Source organism: Alternaria burnsii, assembly GCF_013036055.1.
Source record: "Alternaria burnsii strain CBS107.38 chromosome Unknown 749, whole genome shotgun sequence".
In the NCBI taxonomy this organism is placed as follows: Eukaryota; Fungi; Ascomycota; class Dothideomycetes; order Pleosporales; family Pleosporaceae; genus Alternaria; species Alternaria burnsii.
The window spans coordinates 236,498-256,839 of NW_024066132.1; the positions used below are offsets into that span (position 1 = coordinate 236,498).

General features: G+C 51.0%; 7 protein-coding genes across 7 annotated transcripts; 5 read left to right on the forward strand and 2 right to left on the reverse strand.

Moving 5' to 3' along the window:
* Positions 1 to 823: 823 nt before the first annotated feature.
* Positions 824 to 2,024, forward strand: GT037_010959 (sorbitol dehydrogenase; the record flags this gene model as incomplete). The annotated part of the gene is made up of 3 exons (XM_038936006.1): positions 824 to 907; positions 961 to 1,810; positions 1,870 to 2,024. 3 exons carry the CDS (start codon positions 824 to 826, stop codon positions 2,022 to 2,024), a joined length of 1,089 nt encoding a protein of 362 aa, XP_038781377.1.
* A 451-nt stretch (positions 2,025 to 2,475) lies between these two features.
* On the forward strand, positions 2,476 to 6,135 carry GT037_010960 (uncharacterized protein; the record flags this gene model as incomplete). The annotated part of the gene is made up of 4 exons (XM_038936007.1): positions 2,476 to 3,931; positions 3,981 to 4,605; positions 5,247 to 5,466; positions 5,524 to 6,135. The coding sequence occupies 4 exons, from the start codon at positions 2,476 to 2,478 to the stop codon at positions 6,133 to 6,135; spliced, it is 2,913 nt and encodes a 970-aa protein (XP_038781378.1).
* Positions 6,136 to 6,755: 620 nt separating this feature from the next.
* Positions 6,756 to 8,236, reverse strand: GT037_010961 (uncharacterized protein; the record flags this gene model as incomplete). The annotated part of the gene is made up of 2 exons (XM_038936008.1): positions 6,756 to 7,334; positions 7,394 to 8,236. 2 exons carry the CDS (start codon positions 8,234 to 8,236, stop codon positions 6,756 to 6,758), a joined length of 1,422 nt encoding a protein of 473 aa, XP_038781379.1.
* A 686-nt stretch (positions 8,237 to 8,922) lies between these two features.
* GT037_010962 (uncharacterized protein) lies at positions 8,923 to 10,873 on the forward strand (the record flags this gene model as incomplete). Its single annotated transcript, XM_038936009.1, has 2 exons — positions 8,923 to 9,589; positions 9,636 to 10,873. 2 exons carry the CDS (start codon positions 8,923 to 8,925, stop codon positions 10,871 to 10,873), a joined length of 1,905 nt encoding a protein of 634 aa, XP_038781380.1.
* A 2,730-nt stretch (positions 10,874 to 13,603) lies between these two features.
* On the reverse strand, positions 13,604 to 13,967 carry GT037_010963 (uncharacterized protein; the record flags this gene model as incomplete). The annotated part of the gene is made up of 2 exons (XM_038936010.1): positions 13,604 to 13,780; positions 13,854 to 13,967. The coding sequence occupies 2 exons, from the start codon at positions 13,965 to 13,967 to the stop codon at positions 13,604 to 13,606; spliced, it is 291 nt and encodes a 96-aa protein (XP_038781381.1).
* A 928-nt stretch (positions 13,968 to 14,895) lies between these two features.
* GT037_010964 (uncharacterized protein) lies at positions 14,896 to 16,484 on the forward strand (the record flags this gene model as incomplete). The annotated part of the gene is made up of 4 exons (XM_038936011.1): positions 14,896 to 15,003; positions 15,072 to 15,165; positions 16,204 to 16,271; positions 16,332 to 16,484. The coding sequence occupies 4 exons, from the start codon at positions 14,896 to 14,898 to the stop codon at positions 16,482 to 16,484; spliced, it is 423 nt and encodes a 140-aa protein (XP_038781382.1).
* Positions 16,485 to 17,791: 1,307 nt separating this feature from the next.
* Positions 17,792 to 18,055, forward strand: GT037_010965 (uncharacterized protein; the record flags this gene model as incomplete). Its single annotated transcript, XM_038936012.1, has 1 exon — positions 17,792 to 18,055. A coding segment is annotated over one exon (264 nt), but the record flags the coding sequence as incomplete, so codon positions are not given.
* Positions 18,056 to 20,342: the final 2,287 nt, after the last annotated feature.

Consider the following 20,342-nt stretch of genomic DNA (forward strand, 5'->3'; position numbering starts at 1 on the left):
CGGTGTGCTACAAAGAGGCTCAATTCATCTAGTCTAAAAACGTTTTGCGACCAGAGTATGTCTTTAAGCTTTCGCGACGCATACCATCAGCAGGCTAATGAGTTTGGGAAGAATGCACCTATCTACGGCACCTAGTAGCTAAGAGTAGCTTAGAAAACACGGGATTTCGTCTACAAACCTACGTCTGGATCTGCAAGCTCCACGAAGCTGTCCACAATTGATAAGAAAAAGAGACTGAAGTTTCCATTCCATGAGACGAAGACAAACGCTCAAGCGACTGAATCGTAGGAGCGTAAAAAAGAGCCCAGCATCCGGGTTGCCCAACTCAGCAACCCACAATTTCCCCGCCCCCGCAGACCTAGCCTCGCCTCATTCTCCACCCGCCAACTCCACCAAACTCACTCACACGGAGCCACTAGGAACCGGGCATACGGGAATTACGGAGACATCTCCTGATATCGCGACACCCAAGCCCCCGCATCCGACCGCCCAAGCGGACGCGGCCCTCCTGTGCGAGCCGCTACGCCACATGACGCCTGCAGATTCGGACTGGGCAAGTAGATCCAGAGCTTGTGGATATGTACATAGCAAGCGGCACAGCTGGTTACTGTGGGTACCTCTGCATCACATGTACAATCGGCCTTGGGGCTGTGCGCAGAGCTTCCGAGAAGCGGGACCGAGGTCACTAGTAGAAAGCGGAGGTCATGTCTGCCATCGAAAGCGCATTCGTAAATACGGTCGTTGCTCGTGAGGAGTGCAACGCTTCTGCTGAGTTATGGGCTTACCAAACTGGGGGGACACAGACAGAACCAAGACTTACAGCATGCGCGCAGCACGATACTACGGGAAGGAAGATATCCGGATTGAAGATGTGGAGGAGCAAAAGTGTGGTGCGGGACAAGTCAGGGTATGTGGGTTGAGTTTCTAGGGGATGCCCATACGATAGCTGATGACGAGCAGGTCGCCCCGGCCTTCGTAGGTATCTGCGGTACCGATCTCCATGAATACCTCGGCGGACCTAACTTCGCACCAACGACACCGCACCCGTGTACGAATGAAACCATTCCCATCACCTTAGGACATGAGTTCTCGGGAACTGTTACGGAGGTGGGATCGGATGATTCAGGCTTTACCGTGGGCCAAAACGTTGTTGTCCAGCCGACGATATATTGCGGGAAGTGCAATGCATGCACAGCTGGCTCCGAGAATGTATGCGAGAATGGCGGCTTCATCGGACTTTCGGGAGGAGGTGGCGGCCTGAGCGACTCCGTTGTTGTGCCTGAGGGTGCGGTACTAAACTTGCCCAGTAACGTACCGCTTGATGTCGGTGCGCTGGTAGAACCTCTTGGTGTCGCATGGCATGCCGTCTCCGCTGCTCCACTCACACCAGATTCTGTCGTCATGATTCTAGGTGGTGGACCAATTGGGCTCGCAATTGTCCAATGTTTGGTCGCACTAGGCACGAAGAAGATTATCATGAGCGAGGTATCGGGCGCACGGCAGCGCTTCGCGAGAGAATTTGGTGCTCATCACGTCCTTTGCCCTAAGACGTACGATGTTGTCAAGATGAGCAAGGCTCTTAGTGGTAGGGATGGGCCGGATGTGGTTTTCGATTGCGCCGGGGTACCAGCAAGTCTCACGACCGCTTGCACAGCAGTAAGGGCTCGGGGCACGGTCGTGAATGTCGCGATCTGGGAGAAAGAGGTGCCATTCAATCCCAACATGCTTGTGTTCCGCGAGGCGCAGTACACAGCCGTCTTGGGCTATCAAAGAAAGGACCTCGAGGCGGTTATCGAACATCTCGCTGCTGGTAAGTTGTACCCTGGGAAAAACCTGCTGCGCCCAGTCGCTGACATGAGTGTTTTGTAGGTACCTTGAAGCCTATGAATATGATTACGCGCAAGATTAGTCTAGAGGATCTAGTAGAAGACGGGATTAAAACCTTGATCAACGACAAGGAGAACCATGTCAAGATTCTGGTAGAAGTGGGAGGCATGAGTCGCATAGACTCTGCTATCCATTGATGCGACAGTGTTGTAGGACTGGAAGACATCTAATAATGCTACGACTTGATCACGATGCTTGGGTGGGGTTCTGAACGTGGAGACCATCTCGGTCCGCACGCTGCTCCGCTTGGACAGCTGCAGCTTCCAGGGTCCAAGCATGCCGTCACTTCCGCAAAACCAATCCACGTCTCTGGGCAACACCAAACATGCCACTATCGACTATCGTGATTTTGATCAAGGCACTGCTCCATGCTTTCGTACCTTCCATGTTCTTTGATCGCCATACTAATGACAATGATCTCGCTAACCCTAGGCTCGACGGGTCGCCGCCAAGCGTCGTATACGGTACGGTGCGGCTGATGCTCATCTGCCGTGGCCAGCCTTGGGCGCAGCATCAGGACGTCTCTTGTCTTCAGGAGAAGCACTCTGCTTACGCTCGAGAGCTCACCGAATTCACCTTGTAGCCGCCATGCCGCAATACAACCCAATGCCTTCGCCAGGGCCGTATGTCCCTCCAGGTCAGGGCACTCCAGCACAGCAGCAAGGCGCCCAGCAGCCACCAAGCTATCAGCCCAATGCAACAACTTATGGAGGACCAAATCAATCTCAGAAAGGAGTTGCCGGATTCGGCCAGATGATGAACCAGCGGCTAGAGCAGGCAGTCACGACAGGCAAGCCAATGTTGAACAAGCTGGGCAAGACTATAAGCTCAAAGCTAGGAAACAAGCCTCCAGGAGGCCCACCCCAGCATCTCCAGAGTTACCATAACTACCAGAGCCATTACGGACAGCAGAACCAGACCCAATCGTACCAGCAACCTCAGGGTCAAGCCTTTAGTCCCCAGTCGCAATCGCAGCAATGGGGCCAACAGCAGCATCAACCCCCATCTCAAACGCCGACCGCCTACCCCTCCTCGCAGCAGTCTCCACACCAGCAGTTCAGCAACCAGACGCCCGCGTCAGGTCACTCGGGACAGAACAATTACTTCCCACAGCAGACAAGTCAAGCACCCAACTACCAATCTTACGCGCCGCAGTCGCCGCTTGCTGGCACTACACAAACAGCATGGCAATATGCTCAGGAGCAGACGCAGGCACATGGACAAAGCGGACAGGGACAGGCTCCGCCAGGTCAGCCTCAGGCACATGGGCACAGCCAATATGCTGGACAGCAGACGGGCGTAGCTGGAGGCTCGTTTGTCACTCAGCATACACCACCTCCTACTTCGAGCATGTCTCCGGCTTTACCTGCTCAGCACATGCAGCCACAGTGGCAACAGCCGGGTAGCTCACACCTGCCCACAGCAAGTACCGAGCAGCAATCGGGTATTCTCCCGCCCCCTCCACAACAGAACGTTTCCGCGAGTCCACCGATTCATACAACGTATCAGCACCAATGGAATAGTCCATCTCCAGTTGGCTCACAAGGACAGGGACAGTCGCAGACACTGCCTCATTCTATCAGTCCTCCACCTACCCATCAGACGATTGCATCACCTCAAGTGCCGCCAAACAAGCCTGTCCAGTCAAGCGATGCAGCACCGCATTCAACGCCAACAGAATTCATCGCAGAGCTTCCTGCAGAGCTCCCGGCAGATGTTGGAAGCTTGAGTCTTGTAGATTCGAAGCCGCAAGAGGCTGTTTCTGTTTCGCAATACCAAGCCTTTCGCCCACCCGTGTCGCAGAGTGGATCGCCCTCTCCTGGATTTACAATTCCTCGTCGATCTCTTAGTGCCAGTACAGTACCAGTTGCCGACCCATGGAGGTTTGTGGATCCGGCAACAGAAGTTCCAACACGCGAATTCTATATCCTGGCAGACTTGCTTTTCGATGCTTTGGATCGGAAGTTTGAGCCTAGAAACACGGGCCTCTTGGAAGCACCAAAGATCATCGGGAGCTGGGTAAAATTAACAGAAGACGCGTGTCGTGAGTGTTACAGTTGTCGAAACATGATACAATGCTGACGTGAAGTCAGGTCTTTTTTCGTATAGGTCTTACAGCGCGTTTGCAAAGTTGTGGAGTCTTGAAGGGATCCCACACATGATGGTGCCCTGCCAACCCGACTTGGCACCAAATTGGAACTTCAATCAGCACACGCATGCGCAAGACGTAAAAGTAAAAGGTCAAGTGCCGACAGCCACGACGGCCTACACGACGTACATGCCAGCTTTGAATCGGGCGGGATGGTACAAGTTCTTCTTCCTTGAGATGATGCATGCACCAGAAGACATCGATGATCTAATACCGGCACTATGCGCAGATACTTACAAGCCGGGGATGCTGAACCAACCCGACCTGGACAAGCGGGACAAGACAGACGTCCCTGCACTACGGGCTAGAGCTGCGGAGATACAGACGTATGCGATTGGGCGTGTTTGTGAAGAGACCAAAGTCGCGATGGCGGTCGACCCCGATGTGCCTCTGGCGCACACGCACCCGACTGCGACAGCTTCGGGAGACGGGCCAGCAGAAGACATGGCCGACATGGCTGTCCGTATGCACAAGATCCAGTCGGAGCGACAGCAAATCGACATGGCGGCTTGGACGATGCTGGGGATGCAGCCGAAGGGCTATCCGGGCGGTGGTTATGGTAGTCTAGTGTAGAGCGGGCAATCGATAATGTTCAGTGCGAATGGTGTTGCCGCTACCCGTTACTGCGACAGCTACCATGGTGCGACGGGATTGAAAGCCGGTTTAGTTGTTTGCCCAGATCTTGCCCTTGCAGTGCCCAGATTGGTTGCAGCTTAGTGGCCAGTTGTTGACAGGCGCAAGCTCCAACGTCGTCGGCGGGTTCCTGCACTGGCGCCGACGACGGACACAGCTCGTACGCGGCTGTAGATAACACAACAAGGCGTGGTGTAGTGAGTGCGGCCTCGTATTATTCTTCCCCAGGGGTTCCATCTGCGTCATCCCTATCAGTCGCATGTTTCATCTCGGCAAAGCGATTATGATCTCAACGATAAACATGCAATCTACGCAGGGACCCCTAACAGCCTGTCCGCGCGTTAGGCCTTTCCCGATGCGGCCGTCGATCTGCAGGTACAGCTTGCTTTTGCGTCTCCGGCCTTGCTTTCTGAGGAAGCCGCGTCGTGGGTTGCACCAACAAATAAGTCCAGGCTGGGGCTCGCGTCCAGCCTCTTATCTTCTCGACTCCCATCGCCGCTCCTCTTAACTCATCCTTTACGACTTTACGAGCACTGCACTGTCACGAGTAATACTCACGAGCAATACGATACCATAGCCTGTTATACCTTGTCAGGGATCCTTGGAACTTCACGATGCGCGCTTCCACCATCATCGCTCCGCTTTTCTTCGCGGCCACAGGCCTCGCCCAGGCTGTCGAGGAGGGCATTGCGCCCGATGCTCCTGCCCCCGAGGGCTGCCTGACTACCGTCGACACGCCCTTCCGGATTGGCACACTGGAGAACCCCGACCTGAGTAAGCGCGAAACCGCTCAAGAGGTACGTTACCCTCCTTGCAAGCGGCCAATGCACAACATACTGACGTAGCACCCCCAGGCATCAGATGGCGATCTCCTCTGCACCCTCGAAGACGGCATCCTGCACGACCAATACGGCCGCACAGGCTCCATTGTCGCAAACCAACAATTCCAGTTCGACGGCCCACCCCAAGCTGGTGCCATCTACACAGGCGGCTTCTCAGTCTGTGGCAACGACTCGCTTGCCATTGGTGGCAGCACACGCTGGTGGCGCTGCATGAGCGGTGCCTTTGGCAACCTGTACGACCAGTCCATCGGCGCCCAATGCCACGAGATCCGTATCCAGGCCATCTACGATGAGTCCGCGTCGGCAAGCAGCAGTCGCAGCAGCAGCGAGGCCATGGCAAGCAGCACCATGAGCAGCGCCCTGTCTGGATCCACCAGCATCATCTCCGCCAGCGAGACGAGCGGTCTGACGAGCGAAAGCAGGACCATGACTGGAAGTGGCTTCTCGACTGCTACTCCCTTCTCCAACAGCGCGACTGCGACTGGCTCCGACAGTGCGGATGCCACTTCTACCGGTGATGCGGCTGCTCCTCCTGCTGAGGGCGCCGCTTCGTCCGTGTCCATGGCTCCTTTTGCCATGTTTGGCGCGTCCATGGTCTTCCTCGGCGCTGCTTTGGTGCTTTAGAGCGTAGCATTATACCATTCAGCTTCTTCGGAGCTTGTTCATCACTCGCACATTGCATGCTGGGCGTCGCTTGGCCCCCTTGTTTATACCTACTTGCATGGTATTGCATCTTTTTGTACTACCCGTTTCGACTTGCATTAGCGAGCATATGATGCCATGGCGCACACATAGATGGCGCATGTTGTCGCAGCTATTTTGGATAGCTTGCCAGCGCCATGGTTGGTGGTAGCATTGGCACAATTTGGCTCGAGGTTCTTATTTCTTCGGCTTTGACGAAAGAGCATGGTATTCTGAGATACACATGGTTACGCATTCGGTACACGGAGCTTAGATTAGAATCCAAGCCTTAATCATAATACTTTACACACATTGGGTGGCCTGATACGCGAGAGACTGTGTAGTGAGTGGGAATACATTCTTCTGGGTTTCAAGCTAGCATGGTATGTGGCTTCCAACTCGCAACTTCTCTTGATGTAGTTGGAGGATGTCCCGGCTCTGTGTCGCTCGATGCAACGAGGAAAAGGTGAGAAATATGATTAAATATATACATCCAGATGAAGACGGTCTGACAAAATAGGCTGAGAACACACCACCAGCGCGCTACTGAGACTCACCATGTATCAAAAGTCACTGCCCAGCTCATCAAACCCGTCCTCGGGCGCAGCCATGGCCTCGCAACTCGCCTCCAACAAAGCCCGAACCTTTTCCATAACCTCGCTCTGTTGCTTCCACCTCGCAACTTGACACTCGATCCGCAATCTCAGCTCATCAGACCAAGCAACAGGATTCCCAGGCACGTTTTTGGCATTGCTAATCGTCGACGGCAGGAGCATAGTAGTCTGGAAGCCGGGCATGGACATGTATGATTTGAACTCGGTGTAGGTGGCGTCGAGGGAGCGGAGTGAGGATTCGAGAGATTGGTAGGTGGCGTGCAAGGTTTGGAGGTAGGTGAGTTGGGAGGGGGATAGCAAGGCTGTGCGGCGGAGGAGGAGGAGCGTGCGGATCGCGTCTTCTTCGACTTGGGAGAGGCGGGATGTGGTGCGGTCGGCTGGGGTGTTGAAGAGAGGCGTGAGGAAGCGGAAGGCCCAGCGGATGCTGTTGTCTTCTTGGGCGGAGGTTAGGGAGGCGAGGAGGCGGGCGCGGCGGATGGCACGGAGGCAGTCTTCGTGGTAGGAGAATGTGAAGGGGGAGTCGCGTTTCTGTCAAGTTGTTAGTTGGGGGGTTTGGTACATAGAGAGATCTGAGGGGGGAAACAAACTTGTTCCATTAGTACCCGTAGTGCTCGTTCTGTCTTGAGGAACCGGACGAGCATGTCTTTCCATGCTACTCGAACAAGGCCCGTCCGTAGGTCCACATTGAAGTCGAAATGTAAGCGGTCTTTGTCGAGAGGGAAGTCGAGGTCTAGAACAGCGTGATCCAGTCGGATGCACCAGCGCAGTTGACCGAACTGTTCTTCTTCCCGTAGCAATGCCAGTCGGCCAAGCATGCCATACCACCGTGGCTCGACGTCGTTGATCGTGTCTCCCGGCTTTGTCTCCAGGCCACACATGGCTCTGAAAGCGCGATACCATTTCTCCTTAATCTTGAAGACGGCATGTTTATTGCTCCAGATGGGTCTCTTGTCTTCCACACATTTTGTGTCCTCTTCAATTCTTAAAAACCCCGCTTCAAGCAAATGCACAGCTTCGTGTTCCTCCTCATCCAGATCCCCCATGAACGGGCCGTGTCTTGGCCCCGTGTATCCCACTAGCTGCGTCCTCTGCAGACAGTGGTACAGAACACGGCCGTCGAGCGCATCGCGAAACCCACGACACACTAGCCGCCAATCGAGGATATGATCGACAGGTACGTGTTCGAGAATCTGGAGCAGGAGTTCTGCGGGGAGGTGCGCTAGCGTTGGGTTGCCATTGGAAGATGAGGGCGGCGCTTGGCTCGAGTCGATCGAGGAGATGAGGGCGGCGACATCGTCTTGTGTGAAGCCTAGCTGGATGTGGCGCCTCAGATACGATGGCAGGGTATCGTCACTCCGGCTGCGAACTTTCGAGGGTGGTGCACAAGATGGCTTAACGGGCGCGCTAAAGCGCCCGGGTGACTGCGACATTGACTTGGGTGGAGATGCGGGGATGGGGATGGTTAGGGGATGGTGTGCGTTTTAGTCTCGGCTGTACGCGCGCACGTGTTTCGTGTGACACGAGTGAACGATTGCTCTGTTACACGACATGTGTGTTGATCAGGATAAGAATTTATTCACAACCGAGGGCAGATTGCGCGAGGGTGCGATTTGGGGGTATAGGGGCTGTGGCGGAACTGTGCCACGCTCTCATTATGACCAGACGGTCGGGCGACTCCATCACATCCTCACCAGAGCACGATACGCAATGGATGGTTTCTCCACACGACCCGACACTCCGCGACTTCACGACTCGCTCAGCAACGCGCACCCTAGTTTGACCTTGGAAGCAGGAAGAGTCCCGCGTATGCTCGGCTACTCAATACTAATCCCCAAAGCGGAGAGAGTGGGTCAGGTCTTAGCCGCCGCTTTAGCCCCAGCGGCTTGCCCCAAGTGGGGTACACACATGTCCATCTTAGTTGTCGACGAATAGCCTCGAGTATGTTGCGGATATGAACAGCCTCTCGACTTCCTTTGCAGCTTTCAGAGGCATGAGGGGAAGATTGCCGCGTCTTCGCAGTAGTACATCTCACCATGGCTCTTCCCCAATGCCATGCTCGCTCAGCGCCTCTTTACTATCTTCTTCCTATCGACAGAAGCCCTGACTTCATCTCAACATGGCTCCTGCAGTCCGTCGACCAGTCCGCGTTGGCGGTGCCTCAGGCGGCTTCTCCGATCGCGTCCGAGCAATCGCATCTCTGGCGAAAGACGATGTCGATGTCATAGTAGGAGACTGGCTCTCCGAGATGACAATGACCATGCATGGCACCGGAAAGCTCAGGAATAAAGAGCAAATGCTCCAAGCGCGTTCTTTCGAAGAGAAGCTCAACTATGCCATGTTTGCTGAGAACTTCATGGACTGCTTTACTCCCGCGATTCAGGATGTTGCAACCCGCGGCATCAAAGTTTGTGTCAATGCCGGCGCATCGGACACGGAGCTGCTGGCTCAACTTGTGGATAAGACATGCAAGGAGGCTGGTTACCCATTGAAAATAGCTTGGATCGAAGGCGACGATGTTACAGGCACTGTCAAGAGCATGTTGGACAAAGGCGAGGGGTTCAAGAGCTTGATGCATGATAAGTCGGTGGCCGAATGGGGATTGGAACCTGTTTGCGCTCAATGCTATCTTGGTGGTTTGGGCATCGCGAGAGCACTAACCGAAGGTGCTGACATTGTCATCGCGGGTCGGGTCTCAGATGCTTCACCCATCATTGGCGCTGCAGCTTGGTGGCATGAGTGGACAAATGATCAGTTCAACGAATTGGCTGGCTCTCTTGTGATTGGTACGCCATCCATTCTCATCCTTGAATGCTATACTAAGTGCTCAAGGTCATCTTCTCGAGTGCGCCGCGTATGTATCCGGGGGCTACTGCTCAGACTTTCGTAGTCTGCTGGCACAAGGCAAGCACATCAACATGGGCTTCCCTATTTGTGCCATCGACAACAAAGGGGAGGGTGTAATGTACAAGGAGAAGAACACCGGCGGCTGCATGACTGTCAACTCTGTGACTTCTCAACTTCTCTACGAAATTCAAGGCCCGCTATACTACAATTGTGACGTGACAGCCGACTTGACAGATATCAAGATTGAGCAGATTGGCGAAGACCAAGTCAAAGTATCCGGCGTCAAAGGCCTCCCACCGCCGCCGACAACCAAAGTCGGCCTAACAGGCTTCGCCGGGTGGCAGGCCGAATACCACATCTACCTTGTCGGACTCCACATCGAAGAGAAATGCAAGTGGATTGAAGAGCAAATCCGATACGAACTCGGTCCCGAGCTGATCAAAAAGTTTGACGTCCTCAAGTTCATGCAAAACGGCTCCTCAGTCATCGACTGCCGCAACCAAGACGTTGCGACAGTGGATTTCCGCGTCTTTGCTCAATCCAAGGATAGAGAGCTGCTCAATATGCGTAATCCCAAGGGCTTCTTCCGCATATCCATGGTCAACTTCTTGATGTCCTGTCCTGGTGCCTCGTTAGGTAACGACGTCCGACAGGCAGAGGGCAAACCATACTACGAGTACCATCCCTCTCTCCTCCCCCAATCCGCGGTAAAGCAACGTGTCCATTGTATCTGGGACGGCGAAACATCATCTGGCTTCCAAGACGGCAAGAAAACACTAGACATTCCCCTCGCACCCACATTCCAGGAGTACTCCCGCCAACAACCCTCATATGAGACACACTCCCCCATACCACTTACGCACTTTGGTCCTACCGTACGCCTCCCTCTCGGGTCCATCGTTCTCGGCCGCTCTGGCGACAAGTGTTCAGACGCCAATGTCGGGTTCTTTGTGCGTCACGATGATGAATGGGAGTGGCTGCGCAGTTTTCTTACCATCGATAAGATCAAAGAATTACTCGGTCCTGAGGAGTACAAAGGGAAAAAAGTTGATCGGTTTGAAATGAAGAATATAAGGGCTGTGCATTTCTTGTTACATGACCACTTGGACCGTGGGTATGATGCTTGCAGTACGTATGATACGCTGGGGAAGAACGTTTGTGAGTATTTGAGGGCGAGGAGTGTGGATTTGCCGGTAAGGTTTGTTGAGAGGGGGGTGTTGTAGTAGATGTGGTGGCGTAAGATGCATTTCAGTGGTTTTGCACATGGGTAAAGTTTGTAGACGGTCTGTGGACGATCATGACGCGCACGTCAACAAGGGCTGGTTGGAGGTACCCATAGACATGACTCTATCTTGAAAGCTTTTGATAAGCCAGCAAGCTCGCCACCCACAACCATGTAGTGGTAGACATGATCTTTTTGACGAACTTTTGACACGGGCCTTGACCTGGTGGCATTATTTTCATGTCTCCGTAGCCTAGTTGTTCTGATACTATGTGACAGTCTTCTTCACATGAAACGGTGGCAGGGGATATTTGATTATCTTCAAATCATCGCGAGGAGGTTTTGACAAACCGAGTCATAGGAACGATTTTTGGAAACCGAAATTCCCCTCAAGTCTTCAGATATACAAAAGAACCAGAAGTCACCTCGCAATGGCTTATTCACACCCAGCGCTGTTATCTTCCAGGAACAGTGTTTTGAGCCGTGTTATGTTTCATTCAATCACGACCACCATGCGGATGAGGGACTAACTTTTTTGGAGGAACAAAGAGAGGAAAGCAGTCATCGACTCCTTGCTCAAACGTTTTTGGTCACCTGAAAGAGGTGATAGAAGAATAGAGAGTAGAAACGTGTTGAAAAGGAGGCATACCAACCTCAATCTTTCTAGCTCGAGGAACCATTGGCCAAACACTATCTGATAATCGTTGGAAGTTTCTGTATCGATTTTGAGGAGGGAAACTGGGTTTTGAAGTGAAAGGTCGACCACAAGGCTTCATGCCACCACTCCGCAATTCAATTCCCACATTTTGGTTTTGGTGTCCTTCAGCTTTCTTCCTATTCTTATGAAGCCTCTCGCAAACATGGAGCCATAATCTGCGTTTTTGAGATGCGCAATAACGGCTCGGAGTACCCTTTACATATGTTGAGATATAAGCTTGTTTGTTTCAGACACGTGGGTATCATTGCCTCTGCCAATTTCAGTGAAGTCTGAACGCAATCAACGCTCATAGCTTAAAAAATGAGCGCTCTCAGACGAACATGCGAACGTTTTGCTGTGTTTTGGGAGAGATAGCACTGCCATCCAATTTGGGCGATCATTTTTGAGAATAGAGGAGCACACCGATCATGCGTGATCATGAATTGGGTTTTGTACTAATTTTGGTATCTCATCTTGGTCACCAGGAAGTATGGGAAAAGAAGCATGGTGAGTGAGATATTTATATAGACTCTACTAACACTAGTTCCTAACACAGATATCTGGGCGTCGTCTCGCAGTCGTGGTTGGTTTTGCTAGCGACTTATCAAAGCGGGAATTCGATTTCGGCCCGGGTATGGGTCGCAAGGTCATCATGTCTCCAGGGTGAGAATATTTGATGCCCGGGAAGCGATAAATGTATCACGTTCTCTGCGTTGTGGTTCCAGGAGACATAGTCATAGGGTACCAGGGAATAGTACATAAAATTGTCGCCACCAATTCATGTAGTAACAGATCTCTTGCGGCAAGGATTGTACATGCCTTTCAAAGCTTTTGCTTCACGGGACATACACATCGCTTTTCCAGGCGTAGACATAACATCAATAGCTACAATGCTTTGGATGCCGAGTCGCAGTATGAATAACTTCGGCGACGGGAGAACATCTCATGCGCGTTGAGCTTGTAATTTTTTTTTTTTGGAAAACGAAGCCAAAACACAGCGTCCATGAAGTTGGGGTCTTTACATTTTTGGACTTCAATCTTCGAGTGTGGTTAAGGAAAAGAGAGGTGGGAATCCGTGGAAGAACTTTATATAGCTGTTACGAGGGCTAAAATATGGATGCATAATGTTTGCTAGCTCCTAGTGAACATCTTCAAGCTACATCGTAGCGCCTCCCCTCATCGTTTCTATAAGATATATATTTGGATGAATCAATCTTACTGACGACCAAGCATTATGCCATAGGCGCGCCTCGTTGAGAATGTAGACATGGCGATTTTTGAGGAGTTTCGTTTTTGCTAACTCTTGATCTTTGCGTGTGCAATGTACCAAAATCACATGTCTTTTGCAGTCAAGACTTTTTGTTCTTTCGACAAGCCGAGTTTGATCGTTATGCTACGCATCGTTTGTAGTACAATTAAGTATATCTCGTTAGACTTGAAACTATTTATCGCTTGAAGTGTGTCGTCGCTACAAGTGCTTCTGAAAGAGCCTTTAGCACTGATTACTAAGCTTGCAAAAAAGGAGGCTTACGGTGTACCGATTCTATGTGGCTTGAAATCGGCATGCAGCCGCTTATTATGCCGTGCAGAGTGGAGTTGTAGCCTTCTCCATGTCAGCAAAGATCGACGATACTGTATCCCAAACGTGGCATCCCGGCGAAGCTTTTTTAAGACGATGAGCGGGAGATCGTGCATGAAGTGGAATGACTCGCAGCTGTCAGAGTATCTTGGTAGGGCTCGGGTACGCTAGTCGACGCTTACCCTCTGCGGGGGTGGACCCTGCTTGTTTCGTATCCAATCACGTTATGCGCGTCCAACGACAGCAACTCTGGCGAGTACGACAAATAGTGGGCAATTTCTGAATTGAGACTATCGCCTTGTTATATGCTATTACCACACATCTCCGGACCAGGCCCGCGCTATCGCACTTCCTCCATTACACAATATAACACATGGCTCTCATCACATCTCCACCATAATCCCCAATGAACCGTCCATTAACCTAGACCGCCGCCGACTCGAGCTAACGATGATCTACTGCTTGTAGCAAGGAGTGCGGAACTGAGCATTCCAGCCACTGACGGTCTTGTACTTTCCACCAGCGTTGCAGGCGGTGCCGGCCTCAAGAGGGTTGTTCGGGTTGGTCGCACCATCGGCACGGTGAGCGTTGGTGCACCAGCGCTGGCAGTCGAGGTTGCCAATCTTAGCATCCTGAAGGACGAGAAGATTCAAATTAGCATTCAACATTCTATTCATCCTGTTTAGTTCCTGACGGGTTGCTCACCGAGTAAACGCAGCAGTGCGAGTCATCTTGGAAGAGGCACTGGCACCACTGGGCAGCCTGGGTGGTGATGGCGCTGGCCATCAGCAGAGTGGCGAGGGAGAGAATGCGGACCATTTTAGCGGTTGTGGAGAGTCTCGAAGAGGTGGTAGAAGATTGAAGAGTAGGATGGATTCAGATTGAGAGTCTTAGTGCTGTACAGAGAGATGAATATCATGCCAGAGGGGGTGTTGCCTTGATATTTAACATACTGAGGGCAGAGAGAGGCTAACCAAAACTTGCTTAAGCTCGAATCTCTAGATGAAGGAGCCATCTCAGATGTCAAGCCGAGTAGTGCTTACATCGCTCTAGAGAGTAAAGCCAGGTTAGTCCGGCCTCGTGTCATCTCTCTAGACCATCTGGTGTTCACGTGTGTCTATCCGTTCTAACGTATCTCCTAGTTCACAGTCGTGACATAATTTGGCTACCGGCAAGAGTACCGCATGGACGGAACTAGCGCGTGTCGATCACAAGGATTAGTAAACAAGTCAACACAACCTTGGAAGCCACTGTAGGGGTCATAGCGAATAGGAGAGACTGCGCTTTCTTTTCGGTGTTCATTTCAGATATCACGAGCTCACTGACCAAGTGCTCCACCGACAATGCTTCTGTCGGTAAGCATAGTAGTTCTTGTTTGGCAAGTCCTTCCCTATTGGGTCAGCTGCTCGGTCTAATAATCTATGCGCTGTTCTGAGCCACTCGGGATCAGCTTGAAAGTACGGTATGAAGACACACGTGAGAATGTGTTTCGTATGATCATTACAGCGACTCAAGCCCGTGTGGACTTTTGCGTCTCGTCGCTAGTGGGATTGGCACTGCCATTCAATTCTTACTCAGCTGACCACAAGAACTCATATGTGATAAGATGAACATGAACTTGCCTTCCATATAAAGCTGCAGTGATCCCCTCTAAACGTAGCATTCAGACTCAGCATCTTCAGTACACACAAGTCTTACAACCCTCCTAATCCTACTCACTTACTCATCAACCTCGAACGCCGACAAAATGGTCCGACTTTCCATCTTCGCGGTTATCTTCGCCGCTGTCACTGCTGTCGCTGCCGACGGATACTGTCAATGCCTCTTCGCGGACGGCTCCCACTGCTGCGTTACTGTAAGTCAATGGAAACCCGAGCGAAATCGGATAAGATATATAAGCGACCAGACCTAACAACGACCTAGCAATACGGCATCGTCAAGGACTGCACAGCACGATGCATCGACAACGGGAACTCGGACAAGAAATGTAACGCTGGTGGCAAGTACTCGAACGTTGGTGGATGGCACGCACAATGGCGCCGCTCCTGCACGGACTGGACCATTGGAAACGCATAGAGTAAAAGGGCTTGTCAGAGCGCCTTGCACAGTGCCACCCAGAGAATTATCTCTTTGTATACATGGGATCTCGCTAGAAAGCTCGCATGTATATAGGTCACATTTCCTCCAAGTCACAGATGCATGACTTGGAGGTATGGCAGTCAATGAAACCACCTTGTATACCTTACTCGCCAACTCGCACTCGCACTCGCAATCATTGACTAAAAGTAACGGAACCAAGCATAGAATGCAGATCTGACAAGCAAGATAAGCATTGTGCTTCTTCTAGCAACAACTACGCGAGCTTGATTGCAGGGATTACTGTGACCTAGCGCATCCAACGTACCGAAGCTGTGTCTAGGAGACCTCTTATTACTCCGTACCGTATCTGTAGGGGTAAAAGTCTAGAAGCTGGAGTGCGGTATCCGGCCCGGGGTTCTCAGTGTCACCTATCAACGACATTATCTAGGATGCCTGCCCTCACCACCACGATACAGCTTGTCCAGCACCTCTTGCAGCCTCGATTTACGAAAGAGCTTATCGGTTTCCCAATAACGCGATAACACGGTCCGTACTTAGTCTAAGCGGCCGTACTGCGGCTATAGTCCGCACTCAAGGACCTTTTGGGTACTGCCGTGATATAATACTAACATTCGGTCCGTACGTACCTCACGATAGCCTTATTTAAGCCGTACCACGGCATGTTAAACGCGCTGATGTAAGATATGCACGTCCTCCCGTATATCGCTTGCCGAATTTCCGTAGATATGTCTACAAGTCGTGGTTTGTGGTTTCTTAGTCCGCTGGGCTCTACCTAGCTATAAAGACCGTGTTTTCTCTTGTAAATGTACGAAGACTTTCGTTCATCATCATCATCATCATCATCATCATCATCATCATCATCATCACATAATCTCGCAACCTGATCCCGCTACTTCGACCTCATCAACGCCCAAAATGGTCCGCCTTCTCACCATCGTTACCGTGCTCTTTGCAGGTGTAAGCAGCGTTGCTGCTTCGTACTGCCAGTGCCTTTACACAGACGGCAGCCACTGCTGCGTTATTGTAAGTCGACATGTGTCACTTCACACTGAAGCTTGACATGCTCACAACTGTTTTTTCCAGGACAATCTAGTCAATGACTGTACGAGAATGTGCAACAAGGCGTCCAAGGACTCTACGACTGCCAACCAGTGCAACGCCGGCGGGAAATTCTCCAATGTGAGCTCGTGGAATGCCAATTTCCGCAAGAAGTGTGGACAACCCTACATCTACTAGATTCTGTAATACACTGCCGCCATCGGCAAAGCTCATGCGAAGGCTGTCTTCATGTGTAATTTCACCGGTGGAAGGCTTGCAGTAGGCCTTTCCGGTCATCAGCAGGAATAGCGACGATCGATTTAATCAGTGGAAAGAACGCGATGTCATATTACTGAACAGCTTGTAGTTGGTTGATCAAGCATCAGGGGCTTGTTGAAAGCACATTGGTGGTCTGTTACACGCCCTGCGATTCATGTTGTAACTTCGCCGTTTAGAGGCTACTTTAGTCAAGTAATAGTTAATGGGCTACGAGACTGTTTGTGCAGCCATGGATTCTCTCAATGCTGATCATCCTGGAGATAATGCCGATAATACTCTAATCATGCACTTCCGCAGAGTGCTCCGAGATACACCAGCTTTTCCAAGTGCCACATTATTTGCGCTCTGCGGAGTACCCGTGATGATGTGCCCAAAACGCCAGGTAATACCATGAACGTATCACGAGTTGCCATTAGTGGTCAAATCCCCATCAACGGATTGTTACATTTGATTCATGCGATGTCATCCCCAAACTCCAGCGATCCCTGTAAGTAGTAACGCCGAACCACGGAAGGGGCGTCTTGGTAAGAGCTCACCGCCGTGAAGATTGTCGGAAGCAGGGACTATCTTAGGCGAGAAGCGGTCTTTGGAAATTACGATGCGCGACATTACGGGAATTCCCTCTAGCGCCTTGCGCAATACCCACCTGTCAGCCTTCACCACGTCAGAACGTGAGTGCGCAACCGAAAGACAGAATACAAAGAAGGTATAGCGTATCTGTTGTCTAGGATTCTCGATGTTCATTTGCGGCTCTGCTACGGGAGAGGTCGCGAGCGAGCACAGAGGCTTTGCGAAGAGATTGCGAAATCTTCCAAAGTGAGACATTGCCTTGTAGTGAGCGACGTGCACAGCTGAGATTTGTAGGATTCCATGATAACGACTCCTCAATCAGCTTAAATCCATCTGGCGTCCTCGGAAAGTCAACGCTTCGTAGCAAGAGACGGAGAAGTGATTAGCGTGCGCAAAGCACTGCGCTCGGACGGAAGTCGTTGTACTGTAGCATCCACGATCTCGGTGATATTGACATAACAAAACACGCATCGCGCGCATCGAGAAACTCGGCATTCCTTCGATTTACACGGTATCCAGGGAAAGTGTTGTATGTAAGCCACTAGGGCCTAGATGAACTAACTATAGTCAGGATAGATCCGCGATCTATTATCTGATTAGGTTAAACCCTGCTCAGCTAAGCCTAGCGTTCATCTAAAGTCTGACTAAGATAGGCCCATACAATACTCTCCCAGGAGACGAGCTCAGACACCGTTCCACCCTCTTCGGCCCTCCTCTGCTTACCGGTGCCTGGGTTAGTGGCGACACGCGCTAAGTTGATACCAAGCCGGCAGAGAGGGACAAGAACCGCCACATTTGTGACCTTGTCATGTTTGCTGCAACGTCTTCTCCTTGTGTACACACTTCTTCCCATAGTTGCGCCGAATATCTGGGTAATCGGCTCCAGGTGGAGTGTTGTTTTGCCCGAAAAATGTCTGTAGGCCTATCGTCAACCATTATACTTTGCCATTAGCACCATATTTTGACCGGAAATTGCGTCTGGTTTGCTTCAAGCTTGTGAAGTGATTGCGATGGTGAGGCTGTATGAGTTGCAAGGCTGCGCTGATACCACCTGATCTTAAGTAGGGCTTTCGATATTTATGCCGTACAGAACGCCGCTATGTGGAACAGGATCGCGCACTCAGTACTTGACCGCTTCTTGATCTGAACACAGTAGAAATGGCCTGATGGAAAGCTATCAGGTGAGATGAGATTGCTGGTTTCGATAGACTTCCCACGCAATCACATGATGTGCCGCTGACAAGTATTGATGCCTATGACACTTAAATCATGCAAGTGATAAAAGTGCAACGGTTTACCAATGCGCAGCATTTCCCCTAAACCAAGCTGCTACCATATACCTTGGAAAGAACAGCATAACCTTCTTCGTCATTTTGGTAGCCACTAACCACATGGTAGCAAAGGCCGTTGAGCCACAACAAGCCACAATTGCCAAACCCCATATTCCGCGGATACACATCCCGCGGATACACATCCCGCGGATACAGATTCCGTGGATACATATTCCCGCATATCCCCGTCTCCATCAACATGAGAAAATTATTTCCATAGTTGCACGAAGATCCACCTACCTGGTCCGCCTTAATCAGCCACGCTATCCGAATCGCCGATATTTCGAGAATGCCTCAACGTCTGATTGGCGCGCGGCGACTTACTCCGCCGGTGTTGTCGAAAGACCGAACGTCATGGGCCCTCATCGCCACTTTTGAGATCCCATCGCTTCGAGCTCTGATTGCTGCAGTAAGGATCGCCTGCCAATATCATGGCATGATAATGGATCTATGGCAGGTGAGGCGTAATTGTGCGGGGGGAACATGCTGTTTGTAGTAGGTGTGAAAAATAGGAGGATGCATCAGTGATCCAGGCTGCCTCTAAGTTACTTTTTTCAGTATGAAAAGAGGAAAGCTATGGATTGTAGTAGGATTCGGTGTTTTTCTCCGCGTCGTGTGGTCGAATCAGTCGATGCAGGTTGTTGTCAATGTCCTCATGATGACAACCCGCAAGCGACAGCAGGAGTCATAGACCTTGGTTTTCAACGTCTTGAAGGATCAACACGCAGCCCTAGCTGGCCTGAGAGTAGGTTCTCCCGAGATAGGTCTCATAGTATCGATGCTTGTATCTTTGAGGCAACGGTGATTCGAGAACGAAGTACCGAAGCTTTCGTCGAAACACCTCCTCGCCCGGACAACTTTTCGTAGTGAATCCATTGATGAGAAAACATGTGTATTCCACTGCTAGACTTCGATATGTGGACTACAGTTCTGGCTCTATCATTCATTGTTTCAAAGCGAGGAATTTCTTTTATCGTGTAAACGACGAGATGTGCACGCAGCACCGCACAAGGACTCATGTTACGGTAGGGCGAAAGTACTTGGTCTGCCCAACATGAGTCTTGTTTTGAGCCTTTTGGAAATAGAAAAAAGAGTGGTACAGGATGGAGAGTGGCAAAGGCAGAAAAGCGCGGATTTTATATATACAAGCGTAGTGATATTTCTCGCAAAGACATGCCAGGCCATCAACTCTCAAAACAGAGAATGCGACCAAGTGGTAGAGGGTTGTCATTTATCAGAACAAATTTAGGAGATCGAAGCCGAAGTCATGACTGCTGATTCGATTCATTTTGGACAGAATTGGGAGGCGGTACTCTACTGCACCATTATGTTCTCGATGAAACATTTTCAGCTTCAAGAATCGTCATGGCCGATCTGGGAACATCTCATCGATGCAGTCAGCAAAAGAACACATGTGTTTTTCGTTGTCATGTTTTGGTGATCAATGTGCGGAGCGTATCTAGGAGGTCTCATACTCGGCGAACAGGGTTTTATACCGCCAGAGATGACAGGGGACATGAATTTGATGTGAGCTGTTACTATCGAAGGAAGCAATTTGGATGTAGCATACAGAATGGTTGCGATGCTTGACGAAACTGAAGCATATCGTGAATAGTATGGCCTTTTCCGACGAGCAACACATGAGTTAAGGAAGGATGGATTTTAGATTTGCTCCGCGGCAAGTTATCATGCCTGGATAAGTGCTGTTCCTGTTGCTCATGAGCGACAGTTTGAAGTCTTTCCGGCAGATGAGAAGAACGGTAGGTGGATTTCGAAAAAGTCGAGTACTCTGAGGCAGTGATATCGCTCTTTGCCCATGAAGCGATCGCAATCGGTTTCTGGTACAGAGCGATATGTCTTTCTTCCTCAACCATTT